This window comes from Etheostoma cragini, chromosome 5, assembly GCF_013103735.1.
Source record: "Etheostoma cragini isolate CJK2018 chromosome 5, CSU_Ecrag_1.0, whole genome shotgun sequence".
Lineage (NCBI taxonomy): Eukaryota > Metazoa > Chordata > Actinopteri > Perciformes > Percidae > Etheostoma > Etheostoma cragini.
Window position 1 is genome coordinate 3,209,329 of NC_048411.1, and position 20,492 is coordinate 3,229,820.

General features: G+C 40.8%; 2 protein-coding genes across 4 annotated transcripts in view; one reads left to right on the forward strand and one right to left on the reverse strand.

The window, feature by feature from the left end:
• Positions 1–3,717, reverse strand: part of LOC117944936 (ATP synthase subunit alpha, mitochondrial-like) — a 4,555-nt gene extending 838 nt beyond the window's left edge. Inside the window, exons 1-9 of the mRNA XM_034872152.1 lie at positions 3,534–3,717; positions 2,991–3,066; positions 2,226–2,395; positions 1,818–1,991; positions 1,425–1,591; positions 989–1,289; positions 608–832; positions 396–503; positions 92–236 (exon numbers count right to left, since the gene is read on the reverse strand). Coding sequence (XP_034728043.1) covers positions 92–236; positions 396–503; positions 608–832; positions 989–1,289; positions 1,425–1,591; positions 1,818–1,991; positions 2,226–2,395; positions 2,991–3,066; positions 3,534–3,593 — 1,426 coding nt within the window. The 5' untranslated portion in view covers positions 3,594–3,717. The remainder of the gene's footprint in view (positions 1–91; positions 237–395; positions 504–607; positions 833–988; positions 1,290–1,424; positions 1,592–1,817; positions 1,992–2,225; positions 2,396–2,990; positions 3,067–3,533) is intronic.
• Positions 3,718–5,449: 1,732 nt separating this feature from the next.
• On the forward strand, positions 5,450–17,986 carry rnf165b (ring finger protein 165b). Of its 3 annotated transcripts, none has more exons than XM_034871729.1 (8): positions 5,450–5,740; positions 9,540–9,861; positions 10,138–10,269; positions 10,580–10,709; positions 10,892–10,996; positions 11,328–11,411; positions 12,393–12,496; positions 15,565–17,986. In XM_034871729.1, exons 1-8 carry the CDS (start codon positions 5,680–5,682, stop codon positions 15,680–15,682), a joined length of 1,056 nt encoding a protein of 351 aa, XP_034727620.1. In that variant the 5' UTR covers positions 5,450–5,679; the 3' UTR covers positions 15,683–17,986. The 3 variants fall into 3 exon arrangements, with proteins under 3 accessions (XP_034727620.1, XP_034727619.1, XP_034727621.1); XM_034871728.1 differs by having other exon boundaries at positions 5,451–5,740; positions 11,316–11,411; XM_034871730.1 differs by lacking the exon at positions 5,450–5,740 and adding an exon at positions 8,771–9,406 and having other exon boundaries at positions 11,316–11,411.
• Positions 17,987–20,492: the final 2,506 nt, after the last annotated feature.

Sequence of the window (20,492 nt, forward strand, 5' to 3'; positions counted from 1 at the left end):
GCATTAAAAAAAAAAAAAAAGACATACAATACAAGCTTGGCATTTCAAGAATACTTCTTGGGAAACTTTTTTAAAAGAAACTGACACTTACAATACTGTCCCTGTTTAAGCAATTCAGTGAGTCTGACACCCCTGTTAAGAAGCTGCTGGGTGGCAGCGTCCAGGTCAGACCCGAACTGGGCGAAGGCCGCCACCTCACGGTACTGAGCCAGCTCCAGCTTCATGGTACCGGCCACCTAAAAGGGTACAAATAAAAGTATTCATAATGCTGGTGATTGCAGTCTTAATTTGATGGAATGCAGGATTTGTTATAAACAAATAAAATAAATAAAACAAAACATTTACTGTAAATCCAACCATGAAATGGAGCTTTAAAAAAATAAATAAGATGATACCTGCTTCATGGCTTTGGTCTGGGCAGCGGAGCCTACTCTGGACACAGACAGACCCACGTTGATAGCTGGGCGGATACCCTTGTAAAACAGCTCAGTCTCCAAGAAGATCTACAGCAAACATAAAAAAAGATCACAATACAATAGCACGGGAATGAAGAAGGTTTCATGTACGAGCTAAAACACAACCAACAATGTAGGACAATTTGACAAACCTGTCCGTCTGTGATGGAGATGACATTGGTGGGGATGTAGGCAGACACATCACCGGCCTGGGTCTCGATGACGGGCAGGGCAGTGAGCGAGCCGCCACCGAAGTTGTCGTTCATCTTGGCAGCTCTCTCCAGCAGACGGGAGTGCAAGTAGAACACATCGCCGGGGTAAGCCTCACGGCCAGGAGGACGACGCAGCAGCAGGGACATCTGACGGTAGGCAACAGCCTGAGAGGAGGAATGGGAAAAAATTAAATTTACCATGGTTTCACTTGGGAATACTGCCACAATTTCCTTATTATTATTCTTCATGCCAGAGATATTTAACTGCAATCATGGAGAACTGTTTTACAGGGTTTTTACAACAGCAATCGGAGTATTCACCTGCTTGGACAGATCATCATAGATGATCAGGGCGTGCTTGCCGTTGTCTCTGAAATACTCTCCCATGGAGCAGCCAGAGTACGGGGCCAGGTACTGCAGAGGAGCCGCATCAGAGGCAGTGGCAGAGACCACGATGGTATACTTCATGGCATCAGCATCGGTCAGCCTCTTCACCAGCTGAGCAACAGTGGATCTCTTCTGGCCGATGGCAACGTAGATGCAGTACAGCTTCTTCTTCTCGTCAGTTCCCTCATTGAAGCGCTTCTGGTTGATGATTGTGTCAATGGCAATGGCGGTTTTGCTGGAAATTGGAGATAGATTTATTAAAAACTTACCAATTTTTTGGCAAAGCACCCAAGCATTGGCTACTTTTATTCCATGGAATAATTGTATGTCCAAATACTCAACATTTTTATTATTATTCCAAAGTATTTACCCAGTCTGTCTGTCACCAATGATCAGCTCACGCTGGCCTCTGCCAATGGGCACCAGGCTGTCCACAGCCTTAATTCCAGTCTGCATGGGTTCCCTCACAGAGATACGGGGGATAATACCAGGAGCCTTCAGACCCACACGCCTACGGATGCTGGAGCCAAGAGGACCCTGAGAAAAAGTAAACGTGCATTTTTAAAAGATGGACATTTCAAAATCCAGACAAGTGTGCCCATAAAGCTATTTAATGTAAACAAGCAACAATGCTGTGTTACTTTGACCAAATCCATGACTGGAATTTTATGTATTATGACAGTTACACATATGCTCAAGTAATTAGAAGAGAGGGAAGAAAATGTTTCTGTTTAAAAACACAAGTTAAAGTGACTCAAGTGACCTTTCCATCGATGGCATTTCCCAAAGCGTCCACAACACGGCCGAGCAGCTCCACTCCAACAGGGACATCCACAATGGCACCAGTCCTCTTCACAATGTCACCCTCCTTGATCAGCTTGTCGTTACCAAACACCACAACACCAACATTGTCGGGCTCCAAGTTCAGGGACATGCCCTGGGAGAAAAAAAAATAAGTAAGAACTCAAAAGCAGAACGATGTTTTAAAGCTGGTTGCTTTGACCTACAAAGCATAACTGAAGCTTAACTGAAGATGATGGCTAATTAAGGTTTGGGAGCATTTCACATAAACACTGTATAATTATTGCAATAGGTTAGTCTTGCAATAAGTTTAGCTTTGCATCAGTGTGTTTAGAAATTAGCCCATAAATAAGTGTCCTTTTAAACATACCTTTAGTCCAGAAGAAAACTCCACCATCTCTTCTGCCTGGACATTCCTCAGGCCGTACACTCTGGCAATACCATCACCAATGGACAGCACACGTCCGGTCTCCTCCAGGTCGGCAGAGGTGTCTGCTCCCATGATCTTCTCCTCCAGGATTGAAGACACCTCGGCTGTGCCTGCGAGACAAGACATGCATGTTATACGATTTAGCTTGAATAATCGTAGATTTAACAAAAAAGGTCAAATTTAGAAAAAACAAATTCAAAATGTCTTGATATAAAACTATGACAACAGGGATTTTGGTTTTATTAATGCAATATATCCTAATTACAGTTAAATTCATACAATTTTCTACACATAAAGCCACTTGAGATACAAAGTAAAATGTTTCCAAAACATCCAACACTAGTAGCTTTGTACAACAATTATAAAAAAGGATAAAAAAGTAACATAACTCAACTGCAAGTCAAAGATATTATGACATTGCTGTGATTTGTTGTCATCTTTTCTACGCAAAGGATAACTTCATTAGAGAACCTTTATTTCTGTCTTTAGTTAACATTTATCAGGTAAGCTATATAGAAAGTCTTCACAATGATGTGGTTATTTGTTCAGATGACCATGTAAACCTGTAGAATGCTATCCTGTTAATTTGACGTAGCAATAACGAAGACAACTTGTGTACATAAATCAATGACCTTCATAAATCCCCTTTAGGTGCTGACCTATAGTGTGAAGGAAACATTTTCTGTCATGTTATTTTTCACTTACCGATCTTCTGCAGCCATGGTCTGTGTGTGTGGAGGTGGTTGACCCCAACGCAGGCGGCCGGTATAGCCTTGGACACCTGATTTAACGACAGATTTGATTAAACGTTAACAGCAAATAAAAAGTCGCCTAAGCATATAGCAGAGTTTAAATGTGCAATTTAAAAGCTGAGCTAACGCTGTGCAGCGGAGACGACGTGCGCTGTCAGACTTCCTGACCTTCAAAGCGTGGCTGAATGAGCCCTTAGCTGCTAGCTAGCTAGCAATTAGCTTACGTGCTAACTTGAGCGCTGCTCGCTGCAGGACGGAGACGTCGTTTCACAAGGGCAACTTCAACAAAATCACTGTATACGCCAATTTCGAGGTCACTAATGCGAATGATTATTTAGTAGAGTTTAGGACCGCGTTAATAAGTCGATGGCAAGGTAGCTTACGGCCTTAACATTAACTTTACCCTTCACGCCCATAAGGTTCACATTGATATTAGCTAGATAAACTTGGTGAAACATATCCATTAGGTATAGCTAGGTAGTTGAATTATACTTACAAACCCAGCCCTTCTGGGAAGGGTCCTGGCCAAAGCTGCTGCAACTCTTACGGTTAACATTTTTGTCGGGTTGCTAATGACCTGTCCTCCACCACTAGCGGCTTCAACCTGGCTGGGAGTGAAAATGTAATGGCTGAATGAACTCTTCTTCTATTTATGAGTCACTGACGTTACATTTTCTGTTCTACAGCTCAACACTGCCCCTGTCGCCATGGAGACGAGACTAACCGCGGTATTTTTAATAACTTTATTTTGAACAAACCTTTTCGACTTGATGTTAGAATATGAAGGGTATGTATGTAGCCAATATGGGTGGACAAAATATGTATTTAAATAACATTTATAGACCTATTGCCAATCATTTTGAAACTAGTCCCTTCATAGAAGTGCAACAAGCAGTTTTTTAAAATGTAGGCTGGCTAACTTTTTGTGTATGGTTTTCGCCCTAAAACATTAAGCAATAGCCAACTACTTTTATTTGTATTAAGATGAATGGACAAGGTTGGACAGAAGACTTGCAAGCCTTAAGTCTTGTTTCAGCCAGAGGTCATTGGGATCCTCTTTATAAAGTCGGTCAATGGTTATAAAGGGGGGAAATATTAGGGGTGGGAAAATAATCGATTCTTAGATGTAATGCAATTCTCTCTAAAACGATTCAATGCTCGATTCCAATAAGTAAATAATCGATTTTTTAAAAACTAGTTGATTTTTACCTAAAAGTTAGTGTCTCCAGGCATGTACAAATCAGAAAACAGAGTGACTGAAAGATAATGGACAACGACTTAGAGTTTAAGCAAGAGTGCAGAAAAAGAGACACATGACTGAGCCTCTGACATGGAAGATCAGAGAAGGTGACTTTCACAAGCAGATTTAAGGCTTACGCATGGAATTACTAGAAAATTAAAAAAAAACATGTAGGCAAAACGTTTTATTAAAACTTGTGTGTGACAAATACTGTATATGTCAAAATCTAACAAACTTAGATTTATATGTATATTTTTTAAAATCACGCATGGAAATGTAGGCTACATTAAAAAAGGCTACATTAAAACAAAAATTATACCATCGATAATCGGTTCAGAATCGAATCGTGTGGTAACCAGATATTCGCACCTCTAGAAAATACAGTGTTCACGTGCGTCCAAGCACATGCACGTAAGGGCCTATCCTAGGAATTAAGTGAGCAGACAGGTTAGCAAAAGAGGCAGAAAAAAATTGGTCAAGTTTATATTAAATTATCAAAATCAGAGGTTAGTTATGACAAGAGAAAGTTTGCTAAATAATTTGAAAGGTTTTATGGTGAAGGGGTGGGATTACATTGTTAATAAATTAGTGTTTTGTTATGATGATGATGATGTATCTATTTTATCGAGCCTACTATTATTTTCAGAAGGACTTAGTTTCCTGTTTTCTTTTACATGTTGGAAATAAAATTCAAAGAAAGAAAGGCATAATGTGGAGAACAGTAGGCCTAACTTAGTGGCAACAGTTGGGATAACGTAATAAAAGGTAGACATTAAACTCAATCCAAAAAGAAGTAGGTAACCTATGTTAAGAAGTAAGGGAACAAAACTGAAAGAGCAAATGGACACAGAAACCTAAAAAACACATCACATTAGAGGGAAGCATCCAACTGTTTTTTGTTGTTGTGATCATTGAGGTATCAGAATCTGTAGAGTATGTGCTTGTTAGTTGCAGGAAATATGTAGGCCTATCAGAAGGAAACAACATGCTGGAAGGAATTAAACGATTTGGATAACAGAAGCAGAAGTAAAGACCAAACTGCAATGTGGTGAAAGTCAGAAGATGCTTGGTCTGCTTCCCAATGAGGAAAATCTGACATACTGAACAGTATAGGAACTCCAGAAGATGGCAGTGGTACACAATCAGATTAAGGTTGCAAGCTGTAGTTAAAGCCCAGAGAAGAAGAATTGTGGCGCAACATCGCCCTCTTGTGCTCCGGATATCAAATGACATGTCTGCTTTTGTCAACGACAACCGAGGCGAGTCAGACAGTCGTTTCGTTGGGTTTGCCTGTGGTGCTAGCCAGCCAGCAACAACCAGCCGCCTGAATGTAGATCCGCATGGGCTACTTCACCTCTTTCTTTCCAGATAACCCAGCGGAATCATAGATAAGGATCCCAGGATGGTCTTAGTGCATGTCGGATATCTGGTTCTTCCTGTATTCGGCTCAGTAAGAAACAGAGGTACGGTTTTAATATTCATATCGATCCAAAACATGTGCCCTGTTTATCTTAATATTCACTGCAGCTGTCTCTGGCTAGCTCGAGTTTAGCCTTTGGGTTAACGTTAGCGCTAGCATAAAATTAACGGTCAAATTATTCAAGAAATTGCCCGCAACGCGCTACTACTTTAGTTTATATTAACTGCAGATTAATAGAAACACCCGAATAATGGTGTCTGTCGGTCGAATTCCGCTTAATTTAAGAAAAATACCGCCGCTTAAGATAAGCTAAGTGGCTCGCTGGCACAGGCTATACCTTGGAACGGAAACATTTCTCACAAAGGATTTCACATGCACGGATTTTATTTGTTTTCCAAGGATGGCGAAGGCATGACCCGTCCTACTCTCCCTCTGATTGGCCGGTATGTGTTGGCTACGTTGATTGGGTTTGTTAGGGTTAGACAAGAGGAGTGGGATTGGTTACGGTTAAGGTAAGAATGGCAGGGTAAGCCAATCAAATGCAGATTAAGGCGGGACATGCCTTCGCCATCCTAGGGGAAAAAAATACTCGCGCACGGGGATGCGTATCGGATGTCAAAACCACATTGCCGTGTAGACAGCACTAGTGTCAGACAATGTTATCCGAGATACATTTTTAATACGTGCGATTTTTCTTTCACTTACATTACCAAATGTTTTAATTTCCCCCAAAGCTCTATCGTGTATCTGCACTGTAAAAAATACCGCAAAATAGACGTAGCCTTTCCAGCCAGCTAATCTGTGCCTGGATGATGTCATTTGAAGATCATCTGCTTCTGCTAGCCCTCGCCGTTTTTCTATCGTGATTTCAGCAGGCTATTATCCCTGTCAATTGGCCAATGTCTTAATCGATACAGGGCCAATTGCTCGGGGAGCGTGGGCCTTTGAACCACTAAAGTATTAGTCGCCCTTTTTATTACTTGCTAATTGGCAATTCAGCAGCTGCTTGTTTGAAGCTGCCGAATTGCGAAACGACCGAGTATGCGGTCACAATTAAACAACAGTAAAGCTACAGTGTAACATTAATTTCATAACAGTGGCATCAATGATTTCATTGTGCTTTTATTTCTGTTCTTATTTCCCTGTTTCATAGTATGGAGGCTGGCTCTACATTCTGCATTTATCAGATCTTTGTCGTCCCCCCCATTGTGTAGCTAATGATCATCTGCTGCTGTGTGGTGTGGCGTGGCCTCTGCCTGTTCTCTGCATTTAGCTGTATTGTGAATCCCTTCTTCATTTCCTCTTTCCATCAGAAGACGACATTGGTATTAAAAAGCACCCCCTCCCAAAATGTATTTAGCCATAGACTTTCCATGTTGAGCAGACTAAAACAATAGCTAACACCTAGAACAGAGCACCTTTTTTTTTTTTGTCTTTTTTTCTGTCAAATTGCTGTAGCACTGAGTAAACATTTAGCTCCTTTTTAGATGTCAGTTAAATGTCATTGTTTACCTCCCATCCAGTCTTGATAGACAACATGCTGTAAATTCCTGTAAAGTGGATACATTTTGCATGATCTTAAATACCGCACTGCATTGTTGAACACCAGAATTCGGCTCATCTTCCTTCTCTTCACACAAGGTGCAATGTACATGATTGAAGTGACCTATAATTAAAAAAACGAAACAACAAAACCATGCTAATAATTGGAAACCTAATGCATGCCGTTTTATTGTTAAAACCCAGCATTCCAGCAAATGCTGTCATGTGATCACTTGAAATGATTGAAGGTACAATGCACCTGCACACAACAACCTGCCATAACTGTCTCCATTTTTGTGTAATCCTTTTGTTCCCTTTGCAAATTTCAAGCTTCGAATCACACTGAATTGTCAGGGCTGTTTGCCCCTTACAGGCAAATGAAATCTAAACATTTTCGGAAGCAAAACATGCTCACTGGTGGTTCATCACTTCCCAATTTTCCCCACTAACATAAGGCCAAAATGCTATCCATTTCACAGGGATGCCTATTTTCCTGCACTGCTAAGGATATCCTCTATTAGTAATAACGTCTTTATTGTTTGGTTGTGGTCTCTCTTTACCTTTTGTTCTGGTAATAGTACTTTCAATGCATGGTCACATTTATGATTCATAATTTTTTGTTTTTGTTTTTCTACATTGACTAGTGAAAATCCAATGTAATCTTTCTGTAGTAAAGATGTACCCTGCTGTACTGAAATCATGTGCTGTAGCCAACACGTCTGCTCATTGGATGCTGCTTTTGTTCTTTTTAACCCTATATGGAGCATGGTGGGCCTTGCCTTCAGTCTATGTTGTTTATTTTTGTTGCATGGATTTATACTATTATTACAAACAAACAAGAAAAAAAAAACACAAATTCCACATATACTAATATTTTTCAATAAAGAATATAGTGTTTTTTCTAACCTTCAGTGTGCTTCTTGCTGATTTCCATTTATTGTCCTCCCTCTCCTTGATCCCTACCTGCCCCCCCTCCACCCCCCACCCACCTCCCGTCCCGCTGTGACAAAGATAGACAATATCCACGCTTCCTCCATCACAGGGCCTGAATCAGTCTATCTGCTGTCATTCATGGTGATCGTTTTCACTGAGACGCTTGAAAACGCAGTGTGCTATTTAGTCTAGACTCGAACCTTTGACCCACGGCGGCGAGGTCATCTCTTGTCTGCCCGGTTACACCGGCGGCCTGAAAATATTGCTGAAAGGTCACACTGCGTACTTTGCTGGGGTTGTTTTAAAATCATACTGCGTTTTTCAAGTGTACTCCTAGTAAATGCAATGTAGACGTTTGCCTATTTCCTCATGATTGTCTAAAAATATTTTTACTTTACATCAGAATTCGTCGCTTTTACACTGTCAAAGTAGATTATATTTAAACCGTACTGTAATTTTACTGCATAGTTTTAATGTATAAACTCTAAAATTCACTGCTTCACTTTTTGCCAGATGGATGTAACCAATCACATTGAATCGTGCTCCGCTGCAGACGTATCATGGCTTTGTTTAGCCAGGTTTTCCTCAAATGTTCTCATATCTTCCATAACCAAAAAGGTCTTGTAGTGTAAGCAGAGTATTAAAACCATATTTTACCACAGCCCAAGTTAGTCTGTATTTTTCTCCCTGTTGAGTCCCCACAGCACTTTTTGCTGCAGTTGCCAAATAGCTGTGGTTGGAGAGTTAAAAAAGCATTCAAGCTATTTCCTCTTGACTCCTGAATGTTCATATGGGAGAACAACAAGTCGAGCTACACTCTATGTGTAAGACACAAAGATAAAGTAAGTTTCAGTTAAGCACAGATGTATAATCCTTAGAATTTACTGGATGGTTTAACTTTTAAGGAGTGGGGAATTGTTCTTTACAATTACATAGAGACATCTAAACAGTTTAATGTTTATCTTCAGCAGCCAGGTACTAAAGGTGTGCACTGACCCACTGTCTGCCGCTGAAATTACAAGAATCGAGCTGCGTTGAAGACCATATACTGGTAGATTTAATCTTTTCTGATCCAGTTCGCTGAATCGGAAGACCAGGAGTCGATCCAGGGGTCGGAAATGCAATGAAAGAAACGAAAGCTCGTGTTTTGTGTGCAGGTCCAAAAATGGTTGTCATGTTCATGGTATTTGTGGTAACCATTTTCCCACCCCCACAGAAGTATTTGTCACCCTAGGTAAGAGTTAGGGCTTCATTAACATGCTATATCACACGCACACATACACACAGTGACACAACATTTCACCCACAATTAATTCCAGCTGTTCTGCCCCCTCAGGTACCTGACAACTTCTCATTATCCTCCACAGGATCCCATTTCAACCGGCAACAGCAGCAGCAGCACAGCCATGCTACCTCTTGCCGGCACTTCCAGTTAGGTCCTCAGGCCCCGCTGCCCATGGATTTCCCCATGCCCCACCCAGGGCAGCCACAGTCAGGCATTAACCCCCACATGGCCCCTCCGGGCCACCAGCATGGCCCTCCACTCCACCCGCCCCTCAACCCCCTGCCCGGTCCCCAGTTCCAGGACATCCCTGCCCCCCCATTCCTACCTCAGGCATTACACCAGCAATACCTCCTCCAGCAGCAGATCCTCGAGGCCCAGCACCGACACATCCTGCCGCCCTCCAGGTATCTACCTACACAGATTCAATTCAATTTTATTTAGATAGCGCCAAATCACAACAACAGTCATCTCACAGCGCTTTTCACAAAAGAGCAAGTCTAGACCGTAGTTTGTGATGTCGTTTATAGAAACCCAACACAGGTTTGCAGGAAAATTTAAACGTCAAAAGAAATATAATTGAAAATGTTTCAACTCGACCTAATTGTTTTGTACTGACATCATATTTAACAATTTTTCCTAGTATTAGAATAAAAATAAAAATGACTGGTTGTTCGTTTTAGTCGACGTAATCCAGACAGAGGTCCTCACCAGGCCCACAGACTGCGGCCGGGCTATGAGTTTGCCCCCCCTCTTCACGTCCCCCCTCAGCCCCTGGTGCAGCAGCCCCGCTACCTGGCTGAGGGCACAGACTGGTAAGCGATATACTTCTTTTATGATGCAGCATGTAGAGCCTCAGACGCAATAGGTCTCAGCTATTTTTTACTTGCTCGAACAGTGCATGGTCATGACCTAAATTACATCCAATGTATTACTAATTTTTAAATAACTAATAATTCAATTTGGAGTTTAAAAACAGCCTGAGTACTAGTACCTCTGCTTTGGAATCACTGGTCTAAATAATGCTGTGTTAATCCACTGTTATCCAAAACCAGGTTTGCCAGAAACACTATGAGACAAGGACTTGTGTGCCATCAGCTGATTTGTTTTTCGGTTTCTGTTCAGGGATCTAAGTGTAGATGCTGGGTTGCCCCCTCACCAGTATCACATCCATCCACTTCCGCAGCACTATCAGCACTACTTGACCTCTCCTAGGATGCACCACTTCCCTAGAAACAATGCCTCAACACAAGTGGTGAGCCCCCTCTGCCTCAGTACAGTCAATCATGTACGTCTTGTTGAACTCCTAGCGACGCTCCTCTGTGTTACTCAGAATAATCCTGATACCCAGAAACAGGGTATGACCTGTGTTCCAATTTTTTCCCCTCTGATTTCTACTGCAGAAGACGCTAGCTTCTTTTATCTGTCTTCTTCCAGGTTGTCCATGAGATCAGAAACTACCCATATCCCCAGCTGCACTTGCTGGCTCTGCAGAGTCTCAATCCCTCCCGACATGCGTCTGCTGTTAGAGAGAGCTATGAGGTTTGTGTCGCTGCTTCCTCTCTCTCCTCAGCAGATGCACCAGTCTGCACTATTTATCATTGTTTTTTTCCTGTGACCAATGCTCTGGACAGGGTCGAGTGTGTAACTGATTTCCAGCTACTCCGGCTTCCAGATGCCTCAAATTGTCCAACTGCCTTTAATCTAATGGCATTTGTTTTCATTTCACAAAATGCAGTAGTTTTCTGAGAGTCTCTTTGCTGTTCCTTGAAGCACCAATTTCATTTTAATCTCGACATAAATGCCCTTTGTCAGACTTTAAACTTTTACCAAAAAGAATTAAAAGACGTGTCCTTTCTAGGAGCTTCTGCAGCTGGAGGACAGGCTGGGCAGTGTAAACCGTGGAGCCGTCCAAACCACCATAGAGAGATTCACTTTCCCTCATAAGTACAAAAAGGTAAAACCAATTTTAACTTGCTAGATAAGTGATGGATCTTTTTAATGTGGTTTGGGACAGACTAGTCTATATCTGTGATGTCCGCCTTCCGGGATTGCTCCAGTGCCGCAAGATATTCCGCCGGATGCATGTGGTTTTGCCGATGTCCGTTTCCTTCCGCCTTCTTTGAGCTGGAATTTTAAACTCCGGTGGATCAATGAGGACTACGGTTGACTGCTCCTCAGATCTTTGCGGGGTAAATTGAGACAGCTAGGTTGACTATCTGTCCAATCTGAGTTTTCTCTCACACCACTATTTTACAGCGTCTCATTGCGGAGTTTAGCGCCGCCCGTGACGATTCTAATTGGTTTAAAGAAATGTCAATAAATCAGAGCACGTTTTTCTTCCATCTCGGAATGCTAGGTGGAGTAGCCAGACCCTCGTTCACTCTGCAGCGTGTGGATAGTCTGGCAAAGCAAGACTAGGTACAGAAGAAGTCATTAGGCAAGAAAAAACGTTGAGCTAGATGAGAAAGACGGGGATGGAAAAGGGCAGCGCAGGGTCGAAAGGTTCAAAGAATGACAAAGAGAGTGGAAAGATGGCCACGACCCTCAAAGCAGTTCAAAGGTCAAACTTATTTCCGTCAGCAGATTAGTGAGGTCTGCAGTGTGCACAATCCAAGGAGAGGGATGACTCATCTAGCTGTCTGCAGCTACAGTATGTGCGTGGAATGAATTTTAAAAACTGTCTACACTGAGTGTGACCCAAATACTCAGAAAAGAGTGTCAGATCATTCGCTACATTATGAGCGTGAAGAAGTAATTGAGTGTTTTCCATCTGATGTCTTTTTTCTTTTCTTGAAAGCATGATTAGGTGACTCTTTTCTTCTTCTTTGTCTGGGCTGACTCAGAGCCACACAAGGCATAAACATGACAGCCCCGAACACGCAGATGCACGACACACCTAAATAATTAAAGCCTGTTTGCCTCTCTCTCTCTGCAGAGAATACCCCAGGACCTGAAGATGTGTCTGGAGGATGAGGAGCTGGACACCGATGAGAAGTGCACCATCTGTCTGTCAATGCTGGAAGATGGAGAGGATGTCAGGTGCGACTATACACTCATCTTCCACAGGGGATTCATTGGTTTTATCTCTGCTGGTCCTCAGTTACATGCTGCCTTTAGCAAATGAAAAGCACCGGTATGGGACATGGGCCTGCCAGTCATTTGGTCGATCACTCTAACAGATCACAGTCCACCACTTGTCCAGACGGAAATATCTCAACTATTCAATAGGTTGCCTTGAAATTTTGTACAGACATCCATGGCTCCTAAAAGATCAATCCTACTGAATTCTGCTGAATAGCGCCACCTGCAAGTTGACATTTGTGGTTTTTGAGTGAACTATTTGATGGATTGTCATGAAATTTGGTTTGGATACTTATCTCCCCCTGTGGATGAATTAACTAATAACTTTCTTTATCCCTCAACAATTATCTAGCGCCATCATCAGTCAAAATTGTAATTTGTCCAAGACTTTTGAGTAAAAACTTCAGCTTTACCCTTTGCATTAGTCAACAATAGGATTGTTTTGGGGAGTTTGTTAGTCGATCTTCTACTATGTGTTTCTTTCCTGGTGAGGTTTTACAATGGCTTGAAAGTCCTGGAGACAGACATTAGGGAATGTCTCATTTGTCCATATTTGTTTTTACATCCAACCTCTATAATGCAGTGGACTTAAGCACAGTGTTGTGACCAAAATATACTTGAGGTCTTGTCTCCCCCCAGACAGATAACATTTGCTAATTTATATATATATATTCACAACCTTTTTCTTCAGAATGGATATACATACATAGAATCTAAGCTCTTTTTAACTGTATAATTGTTGTCATATGAGTTCAAAGCATCCGGTTTGAAAATCCTATCATAGGATTTACTTTAGAACCTCATCTCATCTACTACTGCTTGAAGGCAACATTAGTGTATCACACAATCTGATGATGTGTGTCTAGTGTTGGGACCTGTCAAACTGGCAAAGTGACAGAGGAATTTCCCTCTGTGAAAAAGAAATGAAAGTTTCAGGGTTTCTCGGGTTGAGGGTGAATCTATTTGAAAGAAGAAAATCGATAGTTTTGAATTGTAACTCTATCCGAGGGAGTCGAGCCAGCGGACTCGTGCCCGTTGAAGGCGTCCTCTCCCAGCAGATCCAAGGGTGTTGACGGTGATATCAGGGTTGAGATCAAATAATGATGATAATGGAGACTTCAAAGATGATGAGTCCAAAGATTTCAAATCATTTGCAGCTTTTCTCAAACGGTGAAAAAACTTTCATGACAAAGAGAGCCACCTCTGTAAACACAAACACGCATGTCTATACAAGAGGGACCAATGACTGCGTTTTTATAGTCTCCTTGTCCTGCACATGTCAGTTATCTATTTACGTGAGACAGTGTTACCTTCAAAACAACTCATTTGTGAGACACTTCTAATAGTTTTGCACATTCCGATCTATTCCTGTAAACTGGTGTCCCCTTCACGCTGACCCTGCCATGGAAGCTTTCCTGAGAATAGTTAGTTACATTTGAACACCTGCATGTGTAAATACCAACCTATCAGACGGGGTCCTGTCGGTCGGCCCAGCTGCCGTCCCCCTCCCTGACAACCAGATAAGCCAGAAAGGCTTTAAGCTCTTTAGACGGCAGGCGGGCGCAGAGCTGGCAGGAGGCATCATGGGTGAGCGCCAGGCCTGCGTGAGCGGCACCGAGGCAGGATTCGCAGCGGGGGGGGGGAGATGTGACGGCAGGATGTAGCCGGTCCAGCAGCTGGTACAGAGGTGAACACCGCTGGAAGTAGAGGTCTTCATACTGTTAGCTTGAAGAAAAATAGGGAAAGCATATTATATACAGTATTGGCGGACGTAGTTGGGGCCCGTGCTGGACGCAAGTGCGGAAAAGAAAATCTTCACAACTGCGCACGCGAAAAGGGATGAACCCAATAGTGTTAGCTCTTAAAGGGCAAGGCCTATAAGAAATAGAAGATGTGGTGATAGTTTTAGACAGATATAGTGGTGCTTGTTGATTGTATTATTTATGCAATCTACATGGAATTCTATATTCGTCAGGGAATGCATCCTTCAAGAAATTTCAGGTTTTGTTTGTCTGAGTTACAAGGTTAATGGAAAAGAAGACAACCGGGAGAAGAGCATACGTCTTTGGTTCTGGGGATTTTTAGCAGCAGTCAAAGTTTCCCCTCAGATCAAATCAAACGTGAAGCGAAATTTGACCACAGGAAGTAACTTGAGACGGATTCAGACGCCAAATGTGAACCGCAGTCGGACGACTGGATCTATTCTAGACACAATCTGGACACTTCAACCATGGGCATGACAGGATCTATTTACCACATGCACATCGAAGATTTAAAGGACTAACTTTAACTTTAACATTGGTGTAACTAAGCAGAATAACCACAGCTGTTTCATCCAGCTGTCTAGAACTCAAAATTTGGTTTAGTTTATTGACAACTTGTAATTTATAATGTATTTATAAAATATTTTTTCAGAGACGGAACAATTAAATCCCGGGCTTATTTCCATTGTTGTCACCAATGTTCACACAGTTCATCAAACTTTATCAAGACAAGCATCCAATGTATAACATGGAACATGTTTGGAAAAATTGGAACTTAAAATAATTGATTGTTTGGCTATGAAGTTATAGAAATCTGTTATGTCATCTTCTTGATGTCATCTTCTTGATCAACTAATTGTTACACCCCTAAAACAGAAAAGGTAAAAAGTATTAAAGACACACAAAGCAACAATTGTATGACATACAAATATGTTAGCGATTAAATCGTAATCTTAGAAATTGCTTTGTGAACAATAGACTTCCCAAGGAAAATCATGAATCTCCATGTTGGATAATTTTGATTATTCTTTTTCAGATAAACTAAAGAATCGATAAACTTCTACATTAATCAACCCTTTGGATTATGTAAAAGATGTACCATCCATAAGCCAAAAGCACTTGCTGTTTCTTATTAAGTAAAGTTGACATTTTAGAGGTTACCTGGTTTTCAAAGGGCAGCAATTAAATGTTACTGAAGATTTACTTGACGCAAAGTCCTATATATATGTCTAAATCATGTCCATGTCTCTTCTGCGTCTCTAGGAGATTACCCTGCATGCACCTCTTCCATCAGGCATGTGTGGACCAGTGGCTGGCCACCAGCAGGAAGTGCCCCATCTGCAGAGTGGACATTGAGACCCAGCTGGCCCCCGACAGTTGATAGCTCCTGTCGACTCCTGCAGCTTTGGATCTGGTCTTGTTAATTCTTCATTGCCTCCCTTTGGGGGAAGCTCTGCCAAACACCCCTCTCTTCCCCTCTGCATCACGCAACGAGCCTGCCTTCTAAGACAGCTGTGACAGAGGGATCAACAAAGCACACTCACCTACAACACAACAAGGGATGGGGTTTGATACATAGGTAGGAGGCTGGACTGAAGGTTGGTTTGAATGGACTTGCTGGATGTAAAAGGTAGGAGCTGACACCTATGGACAGATGTGCTGAGGCTTCACACACAGATTCTGTCAGATTGTGTACATCGTGTACTTTCTCCATACAGCCATCAAGAGAGGACACTAACCACCAACCTCCCCAGCTCAGTGTGGCGTATTAAGGCCATTTCTTTGCCACAACATCTAAACCCCCCCCCCAGGCCTGTGAAAAAAAAAATCCTTTAAGCTGCACTCTGCCCAAGCCCTCAGCACATCTGTACAGAACATTATCAAATGATTAGCATGAGGTTGTTTGGTGTGAACTCTTGTAGCTGAACGCTTGTGGTGTAATGGAGTATAGTACTGAATAAGTATTTACAGAGTAATAGTGTTGTGTAGCAAGCAAAAGCCTTTTGAGAAATACGTTTGTGAAAAATAAACCCACAGAGAGGTCGAGTATGGCTCAAATAGGAGAGAATATTCGGCGTGTTAATTAATCATAGACAATGAGGAAAGAGCTAGTCGTGTGAAAAGGCCAAAAATCCCTCTTTCTTGTCTAACATGGTTTTGGATTTACAGTTAGTAGATGCCATCAGAGTTGATGCTAAACCCGCTAACTGCAGGCATGGCTTCCAGTGATCTGTGTAGTGTTGTAGTCGGGCCTCTATTATCTAGAGCAGAGGCCTCAGATGTGCATGCTGTATGGCAGGCTTGGGCTGTGTCGTTAATATTGTGGAGCAGTAGAAACAGGGACTGTGTCTGTGCATGTGAACCGTATACTATGACTCTGACGATCCCACTCATTCATAGAGGAGGACAGGAATGCACCTAATACCCCGTCCCCACCTCACTACACCCCCTCCTTCCTCCACTCATCCCAAGTAGACCAAAGTTGCCCTTAGGCACCGATCTCCGACCAATGTAGCATTTCTCTCCTGATATTCAAGGTTAGGATTCAAAGAGCTGCTAGTAGATCTGTGTCTAACTGCAACTCCTCTCTGTTGCCTCACTCATGGCATGACCATATGACATGAGAGGCAGGCATGGGCTTGAGGATGCAGTGCCTGAGGTCTTGCCATAAGAGTGAATAAAATCTGACATTTGTATTACCTATTACCAGAACCTTATTGCCTATCAAACAAGCACATGTGATTTCTATATACAGTGAATTGGCTCCATTTCAATCTAAGTTGCTCCCACTGTGTCTGGTGTTACAGGGAAAATACAAACCTGCCTGTGATATGTGCTAGAATGTGTATGATTGTCCCCATACCCCCTCCCCCATGGTAGTGATGTATGGTATTGCTAGAACAACTGTGATGCGTTCAGTGATAGAAGCCGCTTTCTCTACATCATGCATGAACCATGGTGGCGTAGTTCACTTGAAGGAGGGTGAAAGGGAGAAAAAGCCATCCATTTGAAAATACCAAACAATTCTTAACATTATTTTGTTTTCAATTGTCTTTTTCTGCCATTTCCTTTTTCTTCTTACTTGTATTTTTATTTATTTTTTTGCTCACATGCCAATTTGGACATGGTACTAATATGCCGAGTCCTTGTCCATTTTAACCATAGTGAAGAAAAAGCTGCAATGCTGCAAAAACATATTTATTGTTGTTCTAATGTAGCTTGTGTTTTGTAAATGCACTATAATATGGAGTTGCCTGATTTTTTTGGTTTGGTGGTGTGGGTTCCTCTTGTCCTAGATTTTGTGTTTCTATTAAGTTACAAGTATTTTCATGCTTCCTTGTGTATTATTGGAGGGTAACTTGACTGTTTTGTGTTGCGTTTTTTTTTCTTTTTGTATGAAACCTCCATCCAAAAAACTACAGATGGATGAAATTGGAGGTTTTGCTATAGTTCACATAGAATGCTGTGATTAAAGATGCCTTAAGTATTTAACAATCATTATTTATTACTAACTGTAGCTAGCTAGCTATTGTGGTGGAATATTTAATGTCTCTATCTCCTAACTTTGCAATTTAATCAATATATTTATTTAAAATAACACAAAATATAAAAAAAAAGAATACCTCATTATGCATTGGTTGGTGGGGATGCTTTTGCATGCCGTCTGTTTTCTTTTTCAGAGGAGAAAAAAAGAAACCTGTTAAAAAAATTACTTGGGGGGGGGGGGGTGTTTCCTAACACATTTTCTAACCAGCATGGTGCTGTTGATCTGGATTACATTCCATTCATGTCATCCTTTTGATTTTATTATTAAATCTGTTCATTTGATAAACCTCACCCCTGCTTTGATCTGAAGGAGATGGTGGGCAACAACCCGTTTTAGTCTTAGTATGGTTCCATAATTAGCTTGCTTTTGTTATATGACACAGCTTTGTTTCCCATAATCAGTCATATTTGATTTCATTTTTGATATAGGTTTGATTTTTGACCATGTTCATGTCATGTATCACATCTGGATCTTAAATTAGTGCTTATTATTTTAGGTCCCACATAATGAAATGTATTTGTCCTTTGTATTGCTGGCAGTTGCTTTGTGTGGGATTTTGGGAAGTATCTAACATGCTAACTTGAGCCATTGGTCTTATTGAGCAAATATCTGGTGTACTGTGGTCATACAATATAGATAGCGTGTTTTACACCTGGGTATAATAAGCTAACTTCGTTTTCGATGTGCATTTCTTATTAATACTCTACTAATCCTGCAAATTATTATACCATGTATTGGATTGGAATTAAGCTGGCTGGTCTTACTATTATTTCATTTCGTGCTCTCACTGGCCTTACCCCATGTCCTCCACAGTGTACCCCATTACTCCAGAGCGAACTGGACAGTAGCCATAGTATTAACTCAAGCTGATGAACCGGAATGAACAGTAGAACTTAAAGCACAAGCTTTTTAATGCATGTCCTTCTCAGGTTTTCCTATGTGTATGTGGGAGTAGCTCTGTAGATGTGTTTATTATGATGCTGTACTTTCTTGAATATTTCAGATGTTTCTTTGCTGCTGAAAAAATGTTGATTATTAACCTGCCAGTGAAAAAGGGAAGTGGCCAACTTTGTACAACACACTGCTGTTTTGCTGTAACCGCGCAATGTTTTATGATCTTGTGTATTTTATAGAAAAGTAGAAGTATGTATCAATAATATGAAAGCAATAGCTAAATCATAATGAAGAATAACATGATCAGTGAATATTGTGGAAAATCTTTAGATTCACTCTGGGTGGATTTTGTACTGTATTTATTACTAATGATGATGCAAAAAGTTGCATAGCTTAACCCAAACTGTTCTGTCTCTTTTTTATTTATTGTCTTGTATATGATCTTTTTGTATGTGTTTTTCAAATAAACTGCCTAAAATGCTGAGAACTAATCAAGTTGTGTTATTTGGCATCCTGTTATAATCATTCCTTAAAAAATAGTCAAACAGTTTGAATTACATATACTGTCCAAAATGAGTATGAAATAGTATTGTAGTTGTAGTACTAAGCAAGTTTAGAGACATTGCAGTACAGATATATATATCATATATATATATTATATGCTTGTGGTCATTTACAAACCATATCAGTGTCCTGCTTAGTACATCTCTTGGTCACAATTCTTAAAAAAATTAATTTAAGGGATACTTAAAAATGTTTGCTAAAAAAATACATATTGCCAATATATCATTATTGTGTAACCTCACAAATCTGTGTGCTATAATTTGAATTAGTAAACTTTAATGTAATTATGTCGCAAACAAAGCCATTACATATACAACAGCCATTATATGTACAATTTTTTTATTATATCAATCCTTCATAGGTTGACAAGGTCAACCTGAAACAATTTGTAAATTTTCAAAGTTACAATATGAGAAGAAAATATTCTTTGTCACAACTTAATGTTTAGATAATGTGTGAATTGTGGCATTTGTGTCAAAACAGATATGAAGACTCTTCAGGGTGATACTGGTCTCATTTACTGGCTTGCCAAGTATCCCAATTTTAAAGTAACGTTACTTGAACACATCCCCTTACTTTTGGATTAAACTTAATACTCTTTTGTGTATTCTGTAAAACAACAGGACAATTAACTTTAGATAAGAAAATGGGAAAACCAAGATTTTTAGCATAAAAAATGTATTATGTATTTTTTAAATACTATGAGGCAAATTCAGGCAGTAGCCTATAGACCTGTAATGAAAGTGCAAAACACATGATAACATTGTTTTCCTTGGAGACCAGTTTTGTGTGAAACTGGTTTGTGCATACGCATGGTAGCAAGCTATTTTGTTAAGTTGTCTCCTAGCAAAGGGCTTTTATTGTGAAAGGTCAGAAAAAAAAAGGTAGAGCTGTAATGCGCTGCCGTTGACAATGTGTCACCTTCTTTCAGACTACAAAGCCTCCGTATTATTTTATTGATTGCCTTCATAAGTATGACACTGTTAGTATATCGTCCTTTATTTAAAATTGTAATCCTTTCACTCTCTTTCGCACAGTAATTTGCAGAACTGAACACTCAATAGGAACGCTCACCCGCTCTGAAATAACCTGCGATTGGCAGAAACAAAGTCAAGAGGAAACGCAGAAGTCTAATTTTCTCTCAAACCACTTGAATTACAATATTATGACCGATTACGTAGCCAAA

Coding starts and splice junctions, on each gene's coding strand:
- rnf165b (XM_034871728.1), top strand. CDS start 5,680: ATGGTCTTAGTGCATGTCGGATATCTGGTTCTTCCTGTATTCGGCTCA. Junction 9,862..10,137: donor CACATCCTGCCGCCCTCCAG/GTATCTACCTAC, acceptor TGTTCGTTTTAG/TCGACGTAATCCAGACAGAG. Junction 12,497..15,564: donor GAAGATGGAGAGGATGTCAG/GTGCGACTATAC, acceptor CTGCGTCTCTAG/GAGATTACCCTGCATGCACC.